The sequence below is a fragment of the Suncus etruscus genome, chromosome 14 (assembly GCF_024139225.1).
Source record: "Suncus etruscus isolate mSunEtr1 chromosome 14, mSunEtr1.pri.cur, whole genome shotgun sequence".
Classification (NCBI taxonomy): domain Eukaryota; kingdom Metazoa; phylum Chordata; class Mammalia; order Eulipotyphla; family Soricidae; genus Suncus; species Suncus etruscus.
In genome coordinates, this window is record NC_064861.1 from 40,964,033 (window position 1) to 40,986,550 (window position 22,518).

The following is a 22,518-nucleotide window of genomic DNA, read 5'->3' on the forward strand; positions in this document are numbered from 1 at the left end:
GAGAATATCTCCCCACCCCACATCCCTGCTAGCACTGATTGTTTTTGTTCTTTGAGATGTGTGCCAGTCTCTGTGGCATGAGATAGTACCTCATTGTTGTTTTGATTTGTACCTCCCTGATAATTAGTTGTGTGGAGCACTTTTTATGTGCCTTTTGGCCATTTGTATTTCTTTCTTGATGAAGTGTTCATTTCTTCTCCCCATTGTTTGATGGGGTTAATTTTTTTCTTGTTAAGTTCTGTCAGTACCATGTATATCTTAGATAATAATCCCTTATCTGATGGGCTAGTGGGTGAATAGTTTCTCCCATTTTGTGGGTGGCCTTTGTCTTCTAGTCACTATTTCCTTTGAGGTGCAGAAGCTTCTCAGCTTAATATAGTCCCATCTGTTTATCTCTGCTTCCATTTGTTTGGATGGTGATGTTACCTTCTTGATGATACCTTTGGCCCCAATGTCTCGAAGTATTTTACTTATGTGTTCTATATTCCTTATGATTTTGGGTCTAATGTCAAGATCTTTAACCTATTTGGATTTGACCTTTGTGCATGGTGTTAGATGAAGGTCCAAGTTTGCTTTTTTGAGTGTGGCTGACCACTTGTTCTAACACCACTTGTTGAAGAGGCTTCCCTTTGCATTTTTGCCTCTTTATCAAAGATTAATTGATTATATGTCTGGGGGTTATTCTCTGAATACTCAAGTGTATTCCATTGATCTGGAGTCTTTCTTTATTTCAATACTATGCTGCTTTAATGACTATTGATTGCTAGTATAATTTAAGGTTAGGGAATGTGATGCCTCCATCTTCTATTTCCTAAGGGTTGCTTTAGCTATTTGTGAGTGTTTATTGTTTCAAATGTATTTCAGGAGTGTTTGATCCACTTCTTTGAAGAATTTCATGGGTATCCTTATATAACTTAGAGGAATTGAATTAAATCTGTACAATGCTTTGGGGAGTATTGCCATTTTGGTGACGTTAATGCCACTTTGCTATATGAATTTATTGTTTCTAAGAACTTTTTGGTAGAGTCTTTAGGGTTTTCTAAGTATAGTATCATGTCATCTGCAAACAATGAGAGCTTGACTTCTTTTCCTATCTGTATGCCCATGATATCTTTTTCTTGCCTAATTGCTATGGCAATTAATTCCAGTACTATGTTTAATAGGAGTGGTAGGGAAAGTCTTTCTTGTACCAAATCATATACTAAATAGTATACCAAATAATATAGTTTTATTTTCTTTGAATTATTTCTATAGAAAACTAATATAGTAATGATAGAAATCAAATATCTAATTTCTTCCACAGTTTTTTATTTTTAAGCATGCAATTCTGGCTTAAATATAAAATTAAGACCTAATATTATAGAAATAATTACATATTATTTTGTTATCAATAATATAGAATTAAAACTAATATAAGTATTCAAAAGGAAATCAAAGTAATCACAATGGTTTCAATAAAATAAAATTGGAAAAATTAAAGTGGCCATGTAAAATTTTATATTTAAAGCCATAGAATTTACCAATGAGAATCATATATATTTTCAGTTTCTGATTGGAATTTAGAAATTTTCCAAGTAAAGCATATACTAATGTAAAGTAATATACTAAATGTTCTTTTAGTTTAACCCAAATGCTCTTTTATTTTCTAGTCAAATGAAAAATATTCTTTTTTTTCACTTTTTAGTTTTGATTATATTAAGGACAGAGTAATTGTTGCTATTATTATTATAATTGTTATATTACTGTAGTTGGGTAAATGCAGAGGCTAGCCATGCATTCATTTTCTATCTAGTATCACTGACCCCTAGATAATTATTTTAAATATAATTTTTGAACAACATTATTACTTTTGAAACTTTTTACTTTTTTTAGGGAAAGTAATAACTATACACATAATCTTTTATTGAGCTCATTTTTTTCTAACTGTACTTTTCCATCTATGTATTTGATGCTTGATACCTGTTATTCATGATAAAATTTGCCTTTATTAAAATAATTATTCCTGACACCAGGAGGACAAATAGAGCAAAATTATGCTAGTTTTGGTGCAGTGTTACATGCAGAATTATGTAATTCTAAATAGCTTACATTTTTACTGTCATTAATTATATTATCTTAAATGATCATAATTTTTCTAGTAGTGGCATATGAGATGTTCAATTGGAGTAGGAACTAATTACATTATACAGTTTTAAAGTAGACAGGTGATACTTTATATATTTTGAAGTGATAGATATTTTAGCTACAATTTTTGAAACAACGAATAAATTAATAAATTTTAATAGGCTAAGGACCTTCATCTTTTACTCATATAAAATAAAATTAAATATATTTTAAAAAAACATGTTGCTTTTGGTCTTCCTAAAAATTTATTATTATCAGTTATGTCAACTGTAATGCATTTTCTTTAAATAAATTAATTAAAAAATAAAATTAAATATATGATCAGAAGAATGTATGTGTATATGTCTGCATTCCTAGCAATCTAACCAAGAGCCTCAAACATGAGAAATTTATTTATTCTACCTGAGAGCTTCATCCATGGCCCAGAATTTTTAGAGTAGTTTGCAGTTAGATTTTAGCTATTCTTTAGTAGTGAAATGTAAAGTATAGTCAGTTGATTTTAAAAATCAAGTCTATAAATTTTTAAATCTAAGTTCATTCTGCCTCATCCTCAGTATGTGCTTTAACGAAAAATAGTTGACTGATGTCACTCTTGCATTGCTTGACACTTGGTGAAGCAAATAAGGTACATGTCTATCTTATTCTATGTTTTCTTGAATCAAAATGACTGTTACATAAGCTGAAGGAATTGATATTAAAAATGTACTTTGTAACAGTGAATTAAAAGTATGTTCTTTTAAGATAGAAATTTTATTAAAATTTTAAAGGAAAAACTTTATGTATCCAAACATGTCAAGGAAAATAATGTGCTGTTTTCAAAGCAATTGATTTACTTTCTTGAAAGAGAAATATGCACAAGTTTCATAATAATAACTTTTTCTATTGCAGCATTACTACGTCTTGCAGGAAAATGGAGTTTTACTGTAACAGAATTTGTAGATGATGCCAGAACACAGGATTAGCCAGATAGTTAAATACTTAATTATCAAAAGCTCTGCTTTCTTTTCAAATGCATTTCCAATTTGCTTCATGAGTTATCTCTCTCACCCAGGCGCATTGATGATGACAAGGGAAGGACCCATGAGCTGGAACACTCAGCCATAAAATGTATGAGAGGAATTCTTTACTGCTATATGCGTCAGGCTGATAAGGTAAACACTATAATGGAGATCAGAATTCTCACATCAGTCCAAAGGATTAATTTCAACCAATACAGCAATAGCATCTTCTGAAGAAGAATGTACTTTCAAATTGTAGAACTACATCTAGAGCAGTCTAAATAGGTTCAAAGAACCTGGAAATTTCCAGTCTGGGTTTGAAATCCTGAAACTGAAGGTATAATTTAAGCATGAAGGGATTAAGAACTGTTATTTTCCTTGACTTTTTATTTTTCATCTGGCATTTCCTCGATAAAGATTTAATTTCTCAGAAGTCACATAATATTTATAATTCTGATTACTATTATATTAAATGGAGTAGCAAATTACTTTGGATATATGAATGCTACAACTTAAGTGAATTTTAGTTTTAAAAGACAATTCTTTAGAATTGCCATTCTCTATGGACTCACTCTTTACAAAAGAGATGTAGGCTGGAGAGATGGCATGGAGGTGGGGCATTTGCCTTGCATGCAGAAGGACGGTGGTTCGAATCCCGACATCCCATATGGTTCCCTGAGCCTGCCAGGAGTGATTTCTGAGCGTAGAACCAGGAGTAACCCCTGAATGATCCCGGGTGTGATCCAAACACACACACACACACACACACACACACACACACACACACAAAAGATGTAAACACAGCTGTAAAAATAATGGGTACTCTGGCCACCCAGCGGAAGGCTGGTAATCTCTGGAGGAAAAGGTCAGCCAAGCCCTTGCCCTGTGGAAGCCATACCAGCTGCATTCATCACCCATAATCACTGATTTGCTTGTGACCCTGTCTCACCACTCCTCTATGATTCTCTTAGGAGATACTAATCTGACCAAACTTCAGGTATGCTGGGAGTCAGTCTGCTATCACTATCACTAGGGATTTTCTGTAGTGAATGAAGGAACCTTCCCCCTGTAGCTTCCTCCTTCCCTGAGAGACCTGACAGCTGTTACCATACTCACAAATGTAGTCACCACATTTGTACCAGTCCATTTCCATAGACTCTTTTCTTAAAAGACTTTTAAACCAAGCTATGAAAAATCATGGGTAAATTGGTCATGTAGCCAAAAGATGGCAATCTTGGAGGAAGTAGTGCCAAGCCAAAACCACACTTACTGCACCCACCTGTGGCCCTGCCTCAGCACTCCTCTATAGTTCTCTTCAGTGACATCTATATAACTAAACTTCGTGTATGCTGGTATTGGAGTAATATTAATAGAACATTTTTAAACCAAGTGCAAGCATCCTGTCAAACTTTTTTCTTCTTCCAGGCAGCCTGGCAGCTAAAAACATGCCCACAAAGCCACAGTATCAGTAATAGTGTTTTGAAATTTTGAACACTCCATTTGTTTGATGCTGTCATCCACATAGGATCACAACAATTAGATGCCAATGTGAAGCTGAGATCACTTAAAGTTCAGAACTAAATGAAATAGCAGAATGTATAACTAACAATGAGCCCTTACTAAACTTTCTGCACTATATTAATGACTTCATTGGAGATTCAATAATTTTCACAAATTTGCTTGCCATTGTACTTTGTATTTTTTTCCTTTTTTTATTTAAAATTTTCTTCTCTTCCCTTTTCTTTTTTCTTTCTATTTCTTTTTTTAAAATAACTTTGTTCTCACTACTCTGGACAAATTTATTTCCTAATAACCTCATTAGAGATAGAAATAATTTTCACAAATTTGCTTGTCACTGTATTTTTCTTTCCTCTCTTTATTTTTATTTTTCCTTTCTATTATTTATTTATTGTTTTTTTGGGTCATACCTTGTGACGCTCAGGGGTTACTCCTGGCTATGCACTCAGAATCATTCCTGGCTCAGGGGACAATATGGGATGTAGGAGGATTGAACCAAGGTCCCTCCTTGACTGGCCACTTGTAAGGCAAACACCCTACTGCTGTGCTATTGCTCTGGCCCCTCCTTTCTATTATTTTTAAAATAATGTTGCTCTCATTTATTTGGCAACAAATGTATAATGGTTAACTATGTGGTACATTTTCTTAAAATAAAATTAAAAAAGCTTCTATCTTTATTTCCAAATAATAAAAAGGAATTATAGACTTAGAAACCGGCAAATTTAGCTGGTTTATGGAAATTAAAGAAAATAATGTATATCATTAGGCAATTAGCTTATAAAGCTGTCAAGGTGTGCTCTATCTTATATATCTAAACAAAGAAACAATAACACTAAAAGAAAAAGTTTCAAATTATAACAACCAAACTTAAAAATGTACCTATTGGGGCCAGAGCAATAGCACAGTGGTAGGGCATTTGCCTTGTACATGAGTGATCCAGAATGGACACAGGTTTGCCGTATAGTCCCCCAAGCCAGGAAAGATTTCTGAGCACATAGCCAGGAGTAACCCATGAGTGTTACTGGGTGTGGCCACCCCCCAAAAAAACAAAACAAAACAAAAAATGTGCCTGTCAAGGTCACAGTGGGTAGGACATTTGCTTTACAGGCAGCCAACTTGGATTTGACTCATGGCATCCTATATGGTCTCACAAGCCATCCAGAAGTAATTCCTATGCACAGAGCCAGGAAGTAACCCCTGAACACTGTTGGGTGTTGCACCCCCTACAATTGCCTGTCAAAGGGCCTGAATTTTGCCTTGTACGGCAGATCTGGGTTTGATCCCTAACACCCCATGTACTCACCTGGAGCAATCTCTGGGCTAAGAGCAAGGAATAAGCCCTGAGCACCATTGGTATGACAAAACAAACAAACAAACAAATAAATGTGCTTGTCAGACAGCAGACTATGTGGTGAGAAGGAACATGGAAACAGTAGTGAAAGGAAACTGACACTGCTGGTGGAATTGGTATTGGAACATTGTATGCTGGAACTCAACTATGCATGCTCTGTAAATCATAGTACCTCAGTAAAAAAATCATCAAAAACTTTTCATCTGTAAAACTCTATACTGCTATTTTTGTATTTAATCATACCTTTATGTCCATATTTATAAATATATTGGATCTATATAGTATCTTTCTAGATATATTAGTACGCATTAGAGGGTCCCTTGATTTCATGATTTACTAGGGAGAACTTACATGGTTCAGCAGAAAATTATAGTCATGGTTGTGAATTCTTTGGTTTGGTTTGGCCACATCCAACTGTGTCCAATCCTTATTTCTGTTTCTGCACTTAGAGGTCACTCCTGACAAATCTTGGGAAACCATGTGAGGTCTCTGGGACCACACCTAGAAAGGCTTCATGCAAGGCAAATGTTCTAACCACTATAATATGACTCTGGCCTCTTGAATTCTTTATGTTGCAAAGGATTACCATTTCTTTTCTCCTGAGTTTATGATGGTAGACAATAAGCTAAAGTAGTTCATATTAAGATTAATGTCATGTATTTGACAAATATAAATTTTGACAATGAATGTATTATTCTGAGGACTGAAGTAAAAAGTACTATGCATCCAGCTCACTGCCTCCCACTATATTATCACCTCTCTGGGTGCTAATTACTTTACTCATGATTCCATACCATACGTCAATATTTTATATGGTCTCTGGAAATAGAATGTATATTATATATCTTATATTTTAGATGCTCTGAGTTGAATTCTGGTATTACATGGCTCTCTCTGTAGCACTAGATGTAATTCTGTTGGCCTCTAAAGCATTGATGATTATGAGCCCAATGACACTGAGTAAGCACTGTTGGACTGGCCCTGGTGACCTCCAAGCACTACTTGTCCCACTTACCACATCTCCAAACACAAACACTGGGACCATCAATGGGAATGATCCCTGTGTCCCAACATCCCAGTACCATAGGGCAAAACCCCTATTAAAAAGTAAAAGTGAAATCAATTTATTAAAATTATGCACATTATATATTTAGTCTTCCCTCATAAGTAAAGTGAAGACTGTGTAAATTCATTTGAATTTGAGGCTCAGAGATTTTCTTTACAATTGGCTATGAATGTTATTATCTTTAATTTTATACTTTGAAAGAGTATTTAAAATATAAAAGTTCTTACTAATTTGTGAAAATAATCATTTGAAATGCATAGATTTATTCTATATTTCTTTTTTGAGATATTTTTTAACTTAATAGATTTAAGTTTATAACTTAAGATAGTATAACTGTTACTTTTTTTTTTTTTTTGTCTTTTGGGCCACACCCGGTGGTGCTCAGGGGTTACTCATGGCTATCTGGTTAGAAATAGCTCCTGGCAGGCACGGGGGACCATATGGGACACCGGAATTTGAACCAACCATCTTAGGTCCTGGGTTGACTGCTTGCAAGGCAAACACCACTGTGCTATCTCTCTGGCCCACTGTTACCTTTTCTTAAGTGCTAAACTATCTACAAATATTAAATTTTTCAGAAAAAATATAATGAGAGCAGAAATCTATTCTAATGGATTTTTAGTTTAATAAATTTTGCTTTATTATTGTATTTATTTTTAATAACAGGCTTCCTATAAGCTACCTATTAATATCCCCTTATTTTTTACTGCTTCTGAGTTCTTTGTAAATTAAATATAATATGCCCCATTAATTTTCAAAGCTTTTAAAGTTTGAATATTTTTTCTCAATTTAAATTGTTTTTAAAACATCTTTAAGACTCAAGGCATAGTTATATATCTCCCTATTTGAACATCTTTAATCATTCCAGAATTTATTTTCCCTGGACACACTGATTGAACAGAAATGTTCATGACTGTTATTAGTGTGTCTTAAAGACAGATAACACCATCTTTCCAACTTCAGCACTGTACATTAAACTGATAAAAAACATCTATTTTAAATCGACAAAATACAAACTTATTTTTATTTTGTTTCTTTTTGGTTTTTGGCCACACCCAGTAATTCTCAGGGGGTTACTTCTGGCTCTGAGCTCAGAAATCTCTCCTGATAGGCTCATGGGACCATATGAGATGCTGGGGATTGAACCTGGCTCCATCCCAAGTTGGCAGCAAGCAAGGAAGCATGCAAGGCCCTACCACTGTGCTACCACTCTGGCCCCTAGATAGACAAAAAACATTTTTAAAAATTATATTTTCCATGTAAGATTCCAAAATCATGCTCACTACTTTGAGATAATCATGGCAGTGTGAAAGAATAAGTACATTCATTTCTATTTATGTAGTTTCTGACTATTTCTAGTAATTTTATATTTTGAGAAGACGTTGCCTTCTCACTTTTTTTGTTAACAATGTGTGTATTGATTACTTTAGAGACAGACATGTTTACCTTCCCTTATTCTCAGCTCATTGCTGGTGTCTTACTGATACTTTCTTATTTTTTTTTGTTTGTTTGTATGGTTGGTTTTGAGCCACACCCAGCAGTCCTCAGGTCTTATTCCTGGTTCTCTGTTCAAGGATCACACCTCAAGGTGCTTAGGGGACCATAGGGCCCTGGACATTGAATTTTGATCTGCTACTATACTATTTGTCCAGACCCTTGTTTCAAAACATTTTTTGTTGACTTTAATTATACGGAGGACTATATTCATCTGTAGGATATTTGGGATTTAAAAATATATTGAACCTCTAAATATAATATTTCTGAGATGATAGAAATGTTCTATATTACTTTATTTAACAATACAAAAGCCACTATGGCTAAAGAAAACTTGAAATGTTAGTATGACCAAAGTTAAAAGTTTTATTATAGTTTAAATTATAAAAGAAGATGTTTTTGAGATAGAATTTCAAGAATAAAAATAATTTGGTTGATAAGGAGAAAAACACTATTCTATGTAATTTCTAAGCCAATTGAAATGAGGCAAGCTCATAACCACTTAGATAGTATCATATTTCTTGTTAAATGTCATATTCATTGTGTTCCTTTTTATTTTATGCCTCCAAGAATGAGCACAGTATAGATATATCTTCTACTTACTATGGAGTTATATTCTGGTAAATTATAGTAAGTGATAAGTATCTTAAGTAAAAAACAGTGTATACTATATCATAAGTTAAAAAGTGTACACGGTATAACATAGGATATGGGCTGTTGACACTAGTGACGGCATATCTGACAGGTCATCTCACTAATGCTTTAGAGCATCCAAAGATAATATAACAATAACTTGTCTGCACAAAAGTCAGTAGTCAAATTTTAAGTATAATTTCTTTTACTATCATTATTGTTTAGGTAGTCTGGTTACAATAATCTTAACATTTATGGTTATGATGTAGAAAGTGATTGTAACTTATCATCACCAAAATGCTCTGTAGCCACCACTATTTTTAATCTCACCACTAGTCTACTTTATTTTGTATTATTTTTGTTTGTTTTCGGGAGACACCTGATGACACTCAGGACTTACGCCTGGCTATGTACTCAGAAATTGCTCCTGGCTTGGGGGGGTTATATCAAACCATGGTTCATCCTAGGCTAGCATGAGCAAGGCAGACGCCTTCTGGCTTGCACCAGCCCTATTTTCTATTCTTGCTATCCTTTATTTCTTTTTTTCCTTCCTTCCTTTCTCCTTTAACTTTCTATTCTTGCTATTCTTTCTTTATTTCCTTCCCTTTTCCTTCCTTCCTTCCCTTCCTTCCTTCCCTTCCTTCCCTTTCTTTCTTTCTTCCTTCCTTTCTCTCTCTCTCTCTTTCTTTCTTTCTTCATTTCTTTCTTTCTTTCTTTCTTTCTTTCTCTCCTTTCTTTCTCTCCTTTCTTTCTTTACTTTCTCTCTCTTCTTTCTTTCTCTCTCTTCTTTCTTTCTTTCTTTCTTTCTTTCTTTCTTTCTTTCTTTCTTTCTTTCTTTCTTTCTCTCTCTCTCTTTCTCTTTCTTTCTTTCTTTCTTTCTTTCTCTTTTTCTTTCTTTTTCTTTCTTTCTTTCTTTCTTCTTCTTTCTTTCTTTCTTTCTTTCTTTCTTTCTCTCTCTCTTCTCTTCTCTTTCTTCTTTCTTTCTTTCTTTCTTTCTTCTTTTCTTTCTTTCTTTTCTTTCTTTCTTCTTTCTTTCTTTCTTTCTTTTCTTCTTTCTTTCTTTCTTTCTTTCTTTCTTTTCTTTCTTCCTTCTTTCTTCTTTTTCTTTCTTCTTCTTCCTTCCTTCCTTCCTTCCTTCCTTCCTTCCTTCCTTCCTTCCTTCCTTCCTTCCTTCCTTCCTTCCTTTCTTCCTTCCTTCCTTCCTTTCTTCACACTTCCTCCCTCCCTCCCTTACTTTCATGCATTTGGGCCACACCTTGGAGCACTTAGGGTTTACTCCTGGCTCTGCTTGAAGAAATTACCCCTGATAGGCTCAGTGACCATATAAAATGCCCAGATTGGAATCAAGGTTGACAGCAACTGGCAAACACCCTATCCACTGTGCTTTTGCACTGACATAGTCTTAATTCTTACCTGAATACATGAGTCATCAAATGATCTGAAACCATTGTATTTCTGAGACTCTCTGTACTTGGAATGTAACTGCCATCAGTCTGTTTGCCACATTAAAGAGGTCCTAAGAAAAGTAGTTTTTTGGCTAGTTAGATATTACAGTGAGTAAGGTGCTTGTGTTATAGTCTACCAACCTAGGTTCAATCCCCAATAGAGTGATCCCTGAGTACCACAAGATATAAATCCAAAAGCAACAACAGCAACAATTTAAAGGATGGATAGATTTTAATTTTTGTCACTAATTATTTTATCACTTAGTTTCTAAAGTTGTGAAATTTTTTGATGATTAATATTTACAAGAGCCAAGTATATTATTCAGATTTGTGCCATAGTAAAAAGTATAAGTGGGGAATTAAATGAAAATATGTTGACAATATATACTTTGTGATACTTCTAAAAATGAGTAATGTTTGAAGTTTGAATGTTTACAGAATTATAATGTGTTCTGAGGCACTTATTCATTGAAAAATTTTTAAATAGTATTATAGTAGGATACAATTCCTGGAGTTTTGATAAAATATTTATTTTGATAAAATAAATATCTAAAAATTAAAAACATATCATTGTTACTACATTAGCATTCTCCTTATGTTGTTCGTGAAAAGTATCGGCTAAGTACTTAATTCATATTGATTCTATTTTGTTTATTTTTTTAATCATTATTTTTTCTTTTTTATGTTCATTATAAATTATCATTTCCTTATTATAACTTTTATTGAAAATAACTAGTTAATTTTTGGTGAGAATGCAAATTAGTATTTACTTTTTTTAAAAAAAATTCATTCTAGGTTCAGCAGTTTAAGCAGGACCCTCGTCCAACAACTTGTCTTCACTCTATTTTCAATGTGCATACAGGAGATGAGATGCTCTCTTATGAGGAATATGGTCATCTTCAGGTAGAAAAATAAAATTATACACTTTCTTCTTCTTTGTTTATATTCTACATTATAAAAAATTTGTGCTTATTTACTGATTTTTAGAGACATTTAGTGACTTTTACAAAATAGAAGTAGAAAACCAATCGTAAAACAGAAAATTAATGTTAACCATCAAGGTTAAACTGCTTGTAGTGATTGAACGTTGAATCTTCTAAATTCTTAGTTCCAAACAGAAAAGGCAACTTGGTGGGTTGTATTATTACTTTCTACTAGAAGAAATCATGCAGTTCTTTCAGAGACAAAAGCTTATATCATAAAATTTAAAAGAATTTCAGCACTTAAGAACAAGGAAATAAAGGACAGCTGACAGTGCTATATAGATTATCAGAAGGTTTCTTGACAGATAGTTCATTTTTAATATACCAGCCTTTAATAAAGCTAAAAATTTTATGCTCACAGTTAATTCTTAAGGTATTTATGAAGTATATAAAGTTTGTCTTATATAACATTAAAATTTATATCTATCTTAATATATTAGAAATTTTTATATTTTTCACATTTTTTCCTTCTCACATCTCTCCTATTTTTAGTTACATTGGAGTTACCTTATTTCTAGAATACAAATATGTGTGAACTTTAGTGGATTATTTTCCTTGATCATTTGTTTATCATTACACAATTAGTTTTGTTCTTGTTTTAATTTACTTTTGATTTGGAGGTCACTCAAGTAATAAACAGGGTTTATTTTGGATCAACTCAGTTGTGACCCTGATAGTGCTCAGGAGACCATGTTATACTAGGGGATCTGACATAGAATTTAAAGTGTGTCTTGCCCCTATACTATCTTTTTCTTCCCAGACTTCACAATTATTTTTGAAAAGTATCATTCTCTTTTTATTCTAGACATCAGGTTCATACCTGATGGACCTCAGGATGACTAATGATGTTAAATATTGTACTTAGAACTTCATATATGTAAGATATAAATATCACCCTTTAAGATATATCATATGTTCATTACCTGAATTAAGATATTTAGAAGATACTGATTTATTTTATTTGAAGCACCATACTTTATGATGCATCAATAATAGGGCTCCTTGCTTTCCATCACTACACTTTTCACCAGTGTTTACTTTCCTCCCCCAATTGCTCACAATTTTCTTCTATTCACTTTCACCTTTGCCCTTGGAAAATTTTATAGACAAGTTCCTTGGTTCTGTTGACTTTGATTATTTGTTATTCCCTTACTTTTTATTTATATCTCACAAAACAAGAGAGATTGTTTTGTATCTGTCTCCTTCTTACATATCCAACTTTATACTTCCATTCACATTGCCTAAGTTCATTACAACACTATTCACAATATCCGAGGTCTGGAAACAACCTGAGTGTCCAAGAAATTGTTTTATATATATACATATATATATATATGTTTAAATTCTATACATAACACATAGAAGATGTAAAATAATTGCTTTTCAATCTATTGTTTTTTAGTCCTATTATCATTTGCCATTTATTGACACTTTTTAATGAAAGTATCCTAAAAGTTTAAACAGAAAATCTCTTGGTGGTATAGTAAAAGGTTTATCACAGGACTGTAAATTTTTTAAGTGCTTTCTGTTAGGCTAATATAAGACCAAGAAAGTATTTAGGGAATTCTGGCAGTGAGGTTATACCACCATGTTCTGGGAAAGATCATTTAAAAACTTATGTTGTAATTATCTTTCTTGTTTTGGGGTTACTAATAGCTGTGCTTAGCACTTAGTTCTAGCTCTGTGCTTAAGATCATTCCTTGAGAGACATACACAGTCCCAGGTTCAAGCCCTCGTTGACTATCATTACTTCAGCCCTGATCTATTTTCTTATAATACTTCAATTGAAATGGAATTCACATAGCATTGTATTCACTTATTTCAGGCTAAAGAGAAAGTACAGGAGATATGGTACTTGTATATATCTGCAGCAACCACAACCATGAGTTGAGTCCCCAGCACATTATTTTACCTTCTGAGTACTGTCATGTGTTACTCATAAACATGGAGCCAGAAACAGAATTCACTTTAAATGTAAAGTTAATTCCATGACTTTCAGTATATTAACAAAGTTGGACAAATTTATCAAAATCAGTTTCAAAACATTATCTTTTACCATTGGCAGCTATTACCCATCTTCTTCAAAGTAGCTAGCCCAAAGCAATCACCAGTTCATTTCTATGTATACCTGATTGTATATATTTCATGTAAATGCATCATGCAGCATATGGTCTTCGTGACTTTTAATCCTGCATAATACTTTAAAGGTCTTCCTATTTTAGCATGTATTATTCACTGCCTGTTTGAGACAATTTATATATCTTATTTACAATTTTGTGAGAATCTCTTATTTTAAATTGTACATTGCTATGCTTTTTGTTTGTTTATATGTCCATCTATAATAGACTAATAAACTAAAAGAAGAAAATAATTTGTTTAGAAGTCATTTGCTTAGAAATGTATTTGAAATTATTTTCTATACTAGTTATTAAAATTTATGTTACTCACTTCACATTTTCTGAAAATAAGAATATTTTAGGATATACTCCGGTGTACTTGCGTGGTTCTAATGCTTTATTAAAATCATTTTTGTTGGGACCCAGAGAGATAGCACAGCGGCGTTTGCCTTGCAAGCAGTCGATCCAGGACCAAAGGTGGTTGGTTCGAATCCCGGTGTCCCATATGGTCCCCGTGCCTGCCAGGAGCTATTTCTGAGCAGACAGCCAGGAGTAACCCCTGAGCACCGCCGGGTGTGACCCAAAAACCAAAAAAAAAAAAAAAAAAAAAAATCATTTTTGTTTACATATATTTTAGATGACTTGACATTACATAGCTGCCTCTGAAATAGAACTATTTCAAAGCGAACATATTCTCAATTCACAGTTTATAAATCTTAGGGGGAAAAGTTATGTAAACAAATATTTTTAATGAAGTATTCTCTGTCATAAAGATTAGATTTTAGAATTTATGTACTAGAAATTTTTGTGAATTAAATACATTGCTCCTTTATCAAAGGAAAGAAAATTACTTGAAATTTATACTATTATTATGTTTGTAATTTCATAACATATTTCTGTTCCTTTAACTTTTTAACATTATTTTTGTTTTTAGATAAATGCAGTTTCACTTTATCTGCTTTACCTTGTGGAAATGATATCCTCAGGACTCCAAATTATCTATAACACTGATGAGGTAGGATTTTCCAAATTTTCTAGAACCGAATTTCATCTTAGAAAAATATTTTTTGATCTTTTAAAACTAATTTATAATTTCTGAAAATGAAATATTCTTAAATTTATATAGTCAGAGAATTTTAGATATTAAATGGTAATATTTATTTTTATTTATTAAATATTTATTATAAATATATATTCTATGTTAATACAAGATGTAAAAATTAACAAAATATAAAGCAATCTATAAAATTATATGATAAAAATTTTAAATTAGGTTTTTTATTTCAGGTTGATAAACTGAAAGCTTGCAACTTTGGAAAGTTTTATAACAATAAAGTAAATTTACTTTTGCATCTTCCTTCAGAATTAGATCTTTTTTACATACTCTTGCTCTTTTATAACTTTCTTTAGAATTAGGCCTTTTTTTTTTCTTTCAAAATCTTGTTCTTTCATAAATTAGTCTTTTAAAAGTTAAAAAAACAACCATTATGTTTATTTTGGAGAGGTGTCTAGATATGCTCAGGACTTACTTCTGGTTTTGTGTAATAGCTTGCCATGAGTTATGTGTGATATCCTAGTAAGATTTAAATGCTTTTTAGAATGGCATGTTATTATTTTTATTTGGAAAATTATTTGGAAATTTGAAAATAATTTATGTTCCAGATTGTAGAAGTATTTTTTTATTGGTATAATAATCACATACAGGCACAAGAACTGACATTTGATGACATTTGACATGTATTAGAGTGGGAGAAAAATCTGTAGATATAATGAAAACTATATCAAGTAGTATAATTTATTATTTTCCTCTTCTGCATCAATACAGGGATAGCATATATTACATATTTAGCACCAATATCATCATATGATGTAAAATTGACACATATAGTCCTATCCTCTAATAGTTTATCATCTTAAAACTTCATCAAGTTTTAAAGATTTAATTATTTTTTAGTTTTAGTGCCACAGCCAGTGTTTTACAGGAACTAGTTCTAGCTTTGTGAATATGGGTGGCTGCCAGAAATACTCAGGCACCTTGCAGTACCAGGGATTGAATTGAAGCATTCTGCATGCAAATCATGCACTCAGCATGTTGAGCTCACTTTCTGGCCTTGGTTCTGTTTTTAATGCAGTAACTTCTAGTTAGAAATAATAGTTAGAAATAAGTAATAAAGAATAATGATAGTGATAAATTTATAATACTCAATTATGTTTTCTATTTGATTCATCAAATCACACTTTTTCATTTCATCCAATTTATTCTAATTTGTTTAATATATAGAGGTAATAAACATTTTTAGTAGTGAAAAGCCTCCAATTGTAGACTAATCTTATTCAGTTAAAATAAATGCAAAATATATAAAAGAGGCATTACTCTGTTTATAGAGCGGAAGGCTTCCAGAGTCATCTCAAGTAACTTTTTTTCCTTAACTTCAGAACCAAATCATGGGCTAGAAGAAACATATTTCCAGCAGAATACACTATTAGAACCTCTTATGATGACTAGTAACCATCACTGATAATTGCAAATAATTTTAATTTGTATTAAAGATAATAAAATTGCCTTGAATGGTCAAGGCTTCAATTTGTTTGCTATTTAATTTTGTTTTTAACCTTTATTTTAATTTTTGCCTGCTTGTTATCTATCTTGGCACACTTTAAATCCTCAGGTATCAAAAGACATTTTTAATAAACATGGCATTGCTTTAAACTTTGTATACTGGGTGTCAAAGACATAGCATAGGGTGATACATTTCTTTTGCATATAGTTGATCTAAATTTGAACTCTGCCACCTCATATAGTTCACCAAACCTTTCAGGAGTAATCTTTGAGCTCAGAGCTAGCTGTAAGTTTTTTTTTTTTTTTTTTTTTGCTAGCTGTAATTTTTAAGCACTGCCAAGTGTGGCTCAAGATCAAAAACAAAAATTAATTTTAATTAATTAAAAACTTTGCATTTTATCTTATAAATATGTGATTAAGAAAATTTCATGTTATTATTTTAAACTTTATTTTATATTATTTGTAATTTTTTTATAACTACATTCATATTTCAGGGCAATCCAAGAGCCTGTTTAGAGCAAGAGCAAATTCTCATATCTTTATTTACTGTCAGTTTTCTCTTTAATATTGTTATATTTCTTATGATTTATGGAGTTTGGTAGATATATGTATACTTATATATACATAAAGACATACAAATCCAGATATATACAAATATATAGACATATACACAAGGAAACAGATATTTCGTTTTTATCACTTGGTATTTTAAAAATAGGCTCTTCCCATAGTTTTGACAGTTCATATCATGAGTTAGCTTGGGGGAAGGGAGTGGGATATTCAGGAGGCTCATGGACCCCACTGGCAGTTTTTTAGCTTCTGAGTTGCTGTTCAGAGCAAGGGCCTGCATAGCTCAGCATGCTGGCAATTACCTATTGGTGATACTGGGGCCTTTATGGCCACAGCTGATGACGTTTGTAGTACCCAGCAATGCTTGGGAGTCCAAGTCATGCTGAGGCTTAAATCATGATAAGTCCCTAGTTTGTCTCCTAATTGCTATATATTATCACCCTCTATTATTTTGTAATTTCTGAAAATTAACCCACACTCTAGTTCATCAGTAAAAGCTATGGTCTTTAAGGTCAGAGGTATTGTTATTAAGATGCCAAAATTTCTATCAATGAACCTTACCGGGCATGCATTTCCAAGAGTGTGTAAGCTCCTAAGGAAAGTGTATGCTCTTGATATAGTGTCTTACATTTTAGAAAGTATTCTTTGTTCAAGTAGTGAGTTATACATTCACAGGTATTTTGCATTATAAAGAAAGTCTGAGAATGACTATGGGGTAATGAGTAGGTAGAGCGACTGCTTTGTATCCGGCTGACCCAACACAGACTGTGGTTCCGGTCCCTGGAGCCTCGAGCCTGTCAGGCAACTTCTGGCTAAAGAATCCCTGAGCACTGTCCGGTGTGACTCCTAAACAAAATAATAAAATAAAATAAAAAGAAAGTCTGAAAGAGGCAAAATACAATACATTTGTCAAGGTACTGTTTAATTTCCCTTTATGTGAATAGAAAAACATAATAAATGTTTATATTTATATATATTTGTATATGTAAAAATTACCTTATCTCCTTACAAGGTTGTTCACTACTGTATTAGTAGTTTTTTTTTCAGTTACAAAGTTGTTCATGACTGACTTTTTACAGTGTACAACATCCTTCAATGTACAGTTCCTGCTACAGATATCCTGAGTTTCCCTCATATTCTTCCCCACTGCCCTATCCCCTGCCAGCTTCTTACAGACATACTTCTCTCTCAGTCCCTCTCTCTCTTTCTTCTCTCTGTTCTTTTGCTCTATTGTTTTTTTTCCCTTTTAGATACTGTGGTTTACAATATTGTTACTGAAGGTTTATTATGCATATGCAACACACAGTTCTCTTTCAGAGTGATCATTTACAATTATCATTGTCATAGTAGTCCCTTTTCTGCCAAAACTGTACACCTTAGTTATTTGTGGCAAGCTTCTTACCTGGGGCTGGTCCCACTGGACCTTATCTACATTGTCTCTGGATACTATTATATAATAAATTTTATAACAAATGAATGAGAACCATCATTTTGCCTCTCCCTCTTCTTCTGACTCATTTTGCTCAACATAATACTCTCCATATCCATTCAGATATCAGAAAATTTCTTGACTTAATTTTTCCTAATAGCTACTTAGTATTTCTTTGTGTAGATATACCACTGTTTCTTTATGCAGTCATCTGAATAAAGATGCTAGGGTACTTAAGTTGTTTCTAGATTCTGGCTATTGTGAATAGTGCTGCAATGTTAAAAAACTGAAAGTGTTTCCTTGTCATGGCCTGCTTGGTTTGGACACTAAAGGAATTTTCAGGGTTCCTTAGGAAGCTGAGTGCAATTGGATTTGGTGGTGAGAAACAGGCCACACTCAGAAATGAGTGTGAATCTGAATCTGTTTACTGAATGCTGCAGTGATATATTTAAACATGAATTTTGCATGTGTGATCACCTACGTATGTTTCCTGCAAGGTTAAAAGATTATACAATTTATTAGCAAAAATTTATCAGTACATATGGTTTGATCTATAAATTTCTTCATAATAAACAATTCACGGGCCTTTGTTGTAAGTTACAAACCTTCTAAAAGATAAACTCCAATTAAAGAGGACGGCAGAGTCTGAGCCAGAGGCTTTCCTGGGATCAAAAAAGGCAAATTGTAATATCTCAAAGTTTTTGCTCCCAGGCCAGACCCAGGGTGTCAATTCCAATGTAAATGAAAAGATTAGCAAGTTACCTAGTGTTCCTATCAGGATTCCTTTCATCTGAGGGAACAGGTAGTTTAAAAATACAGAACATTCTCTAAGTTTAACCTGAAATATTAACCCTTAATATGACTTCACTTAACAGCAAAGCTAGGTTTGAGGGAGATTAATAATTTGTTAAGACTATAGAATAATTGGTTTAGCTTACACAATTGCTCATGATTAGGTAGGTGGTCATGACACAACTCCTTGTCTGGAGTTGGGTACTCCATTAGTCCCCTTATTTAGTGAACCATGCCTGGATCTGACCTTCCTGAAAGGAGGGGAGAATTCCTTAAATTTTCCCCATGTCAGGCATGGCCAAATTGTGTCTTCCTCTGAGACAGGGGATGTGGCATTTTCTGTTTCTTCAATTTCCTAGAAGAGCCTGATAAGGATTGGCAGTAGGTCCTCTTTAAGGGTTTGAAAGAACTTAACTTAGTAATCCACTTTGGCCTGGGTGTTGGGGAAGCCTTTGGATTACCTTTCAGTTTCCTCTATAGTAATAGGTCTATTCAGGTATTCCATGTCACCTTGTTTTCACCTTTAAGTTATGAGTCCAAGAATTTATTAATTTTTCTATGTTCTCTTGTTTTGTGGTATAGAGATTCTTTTTTTGTGTGTTAGTTTTTGTATTTGGGCCACACCCAGTATGCTCAGGGGTTACTTCTGGCTATGCACTCAGAAATCGATTTGCTCCTGGCTTGAGGGACCATATGGGACTCTGGGGATCAAACCCAGGTCCATCCTGGTCAGCCTTGTGCAAGGAAAACACCCTACCACTGTGCTATCACTTCTGGCCCCTATAAAGATTCTTAAAGTAATCTCTGACTATCCTTTGAAGTTCTGTAGTATCTGTAATTGATGTACCTCCTTTCATTTCAGATTTAGTTTATTAAGTTTCTCTCTCTTTGTGAATATTGCTAATAGTATATTGATCTTGTTTATGTTTTCAAAACACCAATTCTTGCTTTTCTTCATCTTTTGGATTGTTTTTTGGGTTTCCACTTCATTAATTTTTTATCTAAATTTTATTATTTCCATTTGTCATCCTGCTTTTGGCTCAATTTATTGATCATTTTTCAATATTTTTAAGATCTGTCATTAAAATACTTATGTAGTTCCTTTCTTTCTGGTGAGTACTTACCAAGTAATAAAATTTGTCTTAATAATGCTTTTTCTGTGTTCTACAAATTCTGAAAATTCATGTTTTTATCTAATTTATTTCCAGGAATCTTATTATTTCCTCTTTGATTTTCTCTCTGAGTCATGGTTGCTTCAGTAGTGAGCTGTTTAATTCCTTTGTGTTAAAGTTATCTCTCCATTACTTTTTGTAATTCACTTCTATTTTCAGTGCCTCATGTGCTACAATAGTCAATACAATCTATTCTCTTAATTTTATGGAGGTATGTTTTGTGCTCAAGCAGGAAATCTGTCTTGGAGAATGTCCCATGTGCATTGGATAAGTGTGTATATATATATATATATATATATATATATATATATATATATATATATATACACTAAGCCACTGCATTCCATATATTTTTTCAAAACCAGTATATTCTTGTTTGAGTTTTAGCCTTATTGACATATCAAGATGTAACAGAGCAGTGTTGGCGTCTCCACCTACTGCGGTATTGCTATTTATGTCTTCATGTCTATTAATAGTTGTTTTAAGTATGTTACTGACCCCTAATTGGGTACTATATGTTTGCTGGCCCCTCATTAGATGAATATGTTTCAGAATGTGATTTCTTCCTGATTTACATAGATCTTGGTTATTAAGAAATTATCCTCTATCTTTTTTCTTAAATAATTTATTGAAACTATTGTGAATCACAATATTCTTCATAATTGGGTTTCAGACATTTAATGTTTCAGGGCCAGTCTCATCACCAATGTTAGTCAACTTCCCTCTACCAATGTTGTGAGATTGTATCCCACGCCAACAGTCCTGCCCCCTGGCCTGCCAGCATATCCAGTCATTTTAAGTCTTGATTGTTAAAGTCTGAGTGTTCTGATTTTGTTTTTGCAGACTCTGGCTTGGATATTTAATTCTGTCCTTTCTTAATACCACCAATGCACCTGAGACCTCTCGGCCCTTGTCCTCCTTTCTTTCATATTTGTTTCTCTCCTTTTCCACTCAATTTCTTTCCTTTTCATCACTATGCTCTTGGATACTATCATTTTATAGAGTAAATGGTAGACAAATTTCTCTATATCTTAGCTTGTCTGTGAATGATGGTCATTTCTTCCTTTGTGATGCAAAAGTTTCTTAATATAGTCGCATTTTTTTTAAAGCTTTGCTCTATTTCTTTGGTCAGTGATGTTTCATTCTTAAAGATGCTCCTGGCATTCATGTTATGGAGAGTTATGTTTAACTCTATGTAAATGGATTCAGCTCTGAATATCAAGGTGTTTAATCTATTTTGATTTGACTTTTGTGCTTGACATTAAAAGTCTGAATTCAATTTTGTAAATTGACCTGTTTTGCCAACACTACTTGTTAAAGAAGCTTTCCTTGGTTCATATCATATTTTATGCTACTTTATCAAAGATTAGTTGACCACATATCTGAGAGTCTGTCTCTGGATTTCAAGTTTGTTTCATGAATTTGAGGGCTTGTCTTTATTCCAGTTGGTGTTTTTTTTTTTTTTAAATCTTTGTATAACAATTTGAAGTTCTGGGCCCGAGCGGTAGGGTGTTTGCCTTGCATGTGGTCAATCCAGGATGGACCTGACTCGATCCCCAGTGTCCCATATGGTCCCCCAACCCAGGAGCAATTTCTGAGCACATAGCAGAAGTAACCCCTGAGCATCACCCACTGTGCCCCCCAAAAAAACAAAAACAAAAACAAAAAAAAATTTGGAGTTGTGGAAAGTGAGCTGTGGAAGTGAGGAGGCTAGGTGGTGATGATTGTTCCCTATCAATTTTAGGAGTTTTGATCTATTTCTTTAAAAATGTTTTGAGTATCTTTATAGTGATAGCACTGAATCTTTGTAATGATTTAGGAGTACTGTCATTTTAATGAAGTTAAACCTCTCAATCCACAAGCAGAGATATATTTTTATTTCTTCATGTCTTTCTGTTTTATTTCTTCAAGTAGTGTTTTGTAGTTTTATTTGTAAAGCTTTTTCACCTGGTTCCTAGGTACGTGATTACCTGAGGCACAATTGTGAATGGAATTATTTATATAAATCTCTTTCCTATTTCTTTATTTGCATAGAGAAAACTTACAAGCTTTTGGGATGATTTTATTGCTTGTCATACAAGTGCTATACTATACAAATCTACTGTTTTTAGTAGTAAATTGATAGAGGCTTTAGGAATTCCTAAATATAGTATTATATTTTCTAAAAATAGTTAAATATTGACTTCTTGTTTTCCAGTCTGGATACCCTTGGTATTATTTCCTCATCTAATTGCTATGGCAGATAGCTTCTACTATATTGAATAGA

At 33.0% G+C, this 22,518-nt stretch overlaps 1 protein-coding gene across 1 annotated transcript in view; it reads left to right on the forward strand.

Moving 5' to 3' along the window:
• Positions 1-22,518, forward strand: part of PHKB (phosphorylase kinase regulatory subunit beta) — a 273,872-nt gene that overhangs the window by 47,133 nt on the left and 204,221 nt on the right. Inside the window, exons 4-6 of the mRNA XM_049786246.1 lie at positions 3,176-3,275; positions 11,425-11,532; positions 14,664-14,744. Of these exons, the coding sequence (XP_049642203.1) occupies positions 3,176-3,275; positions 11,425-11,532; positions 14,664-14,744 (289 nt within the window). The remainder of the gene's footprint in view (positions 1-3,175; positions 3,276-11,424; positions 11,533-14,663; positions 14,745-22,518) is intronic.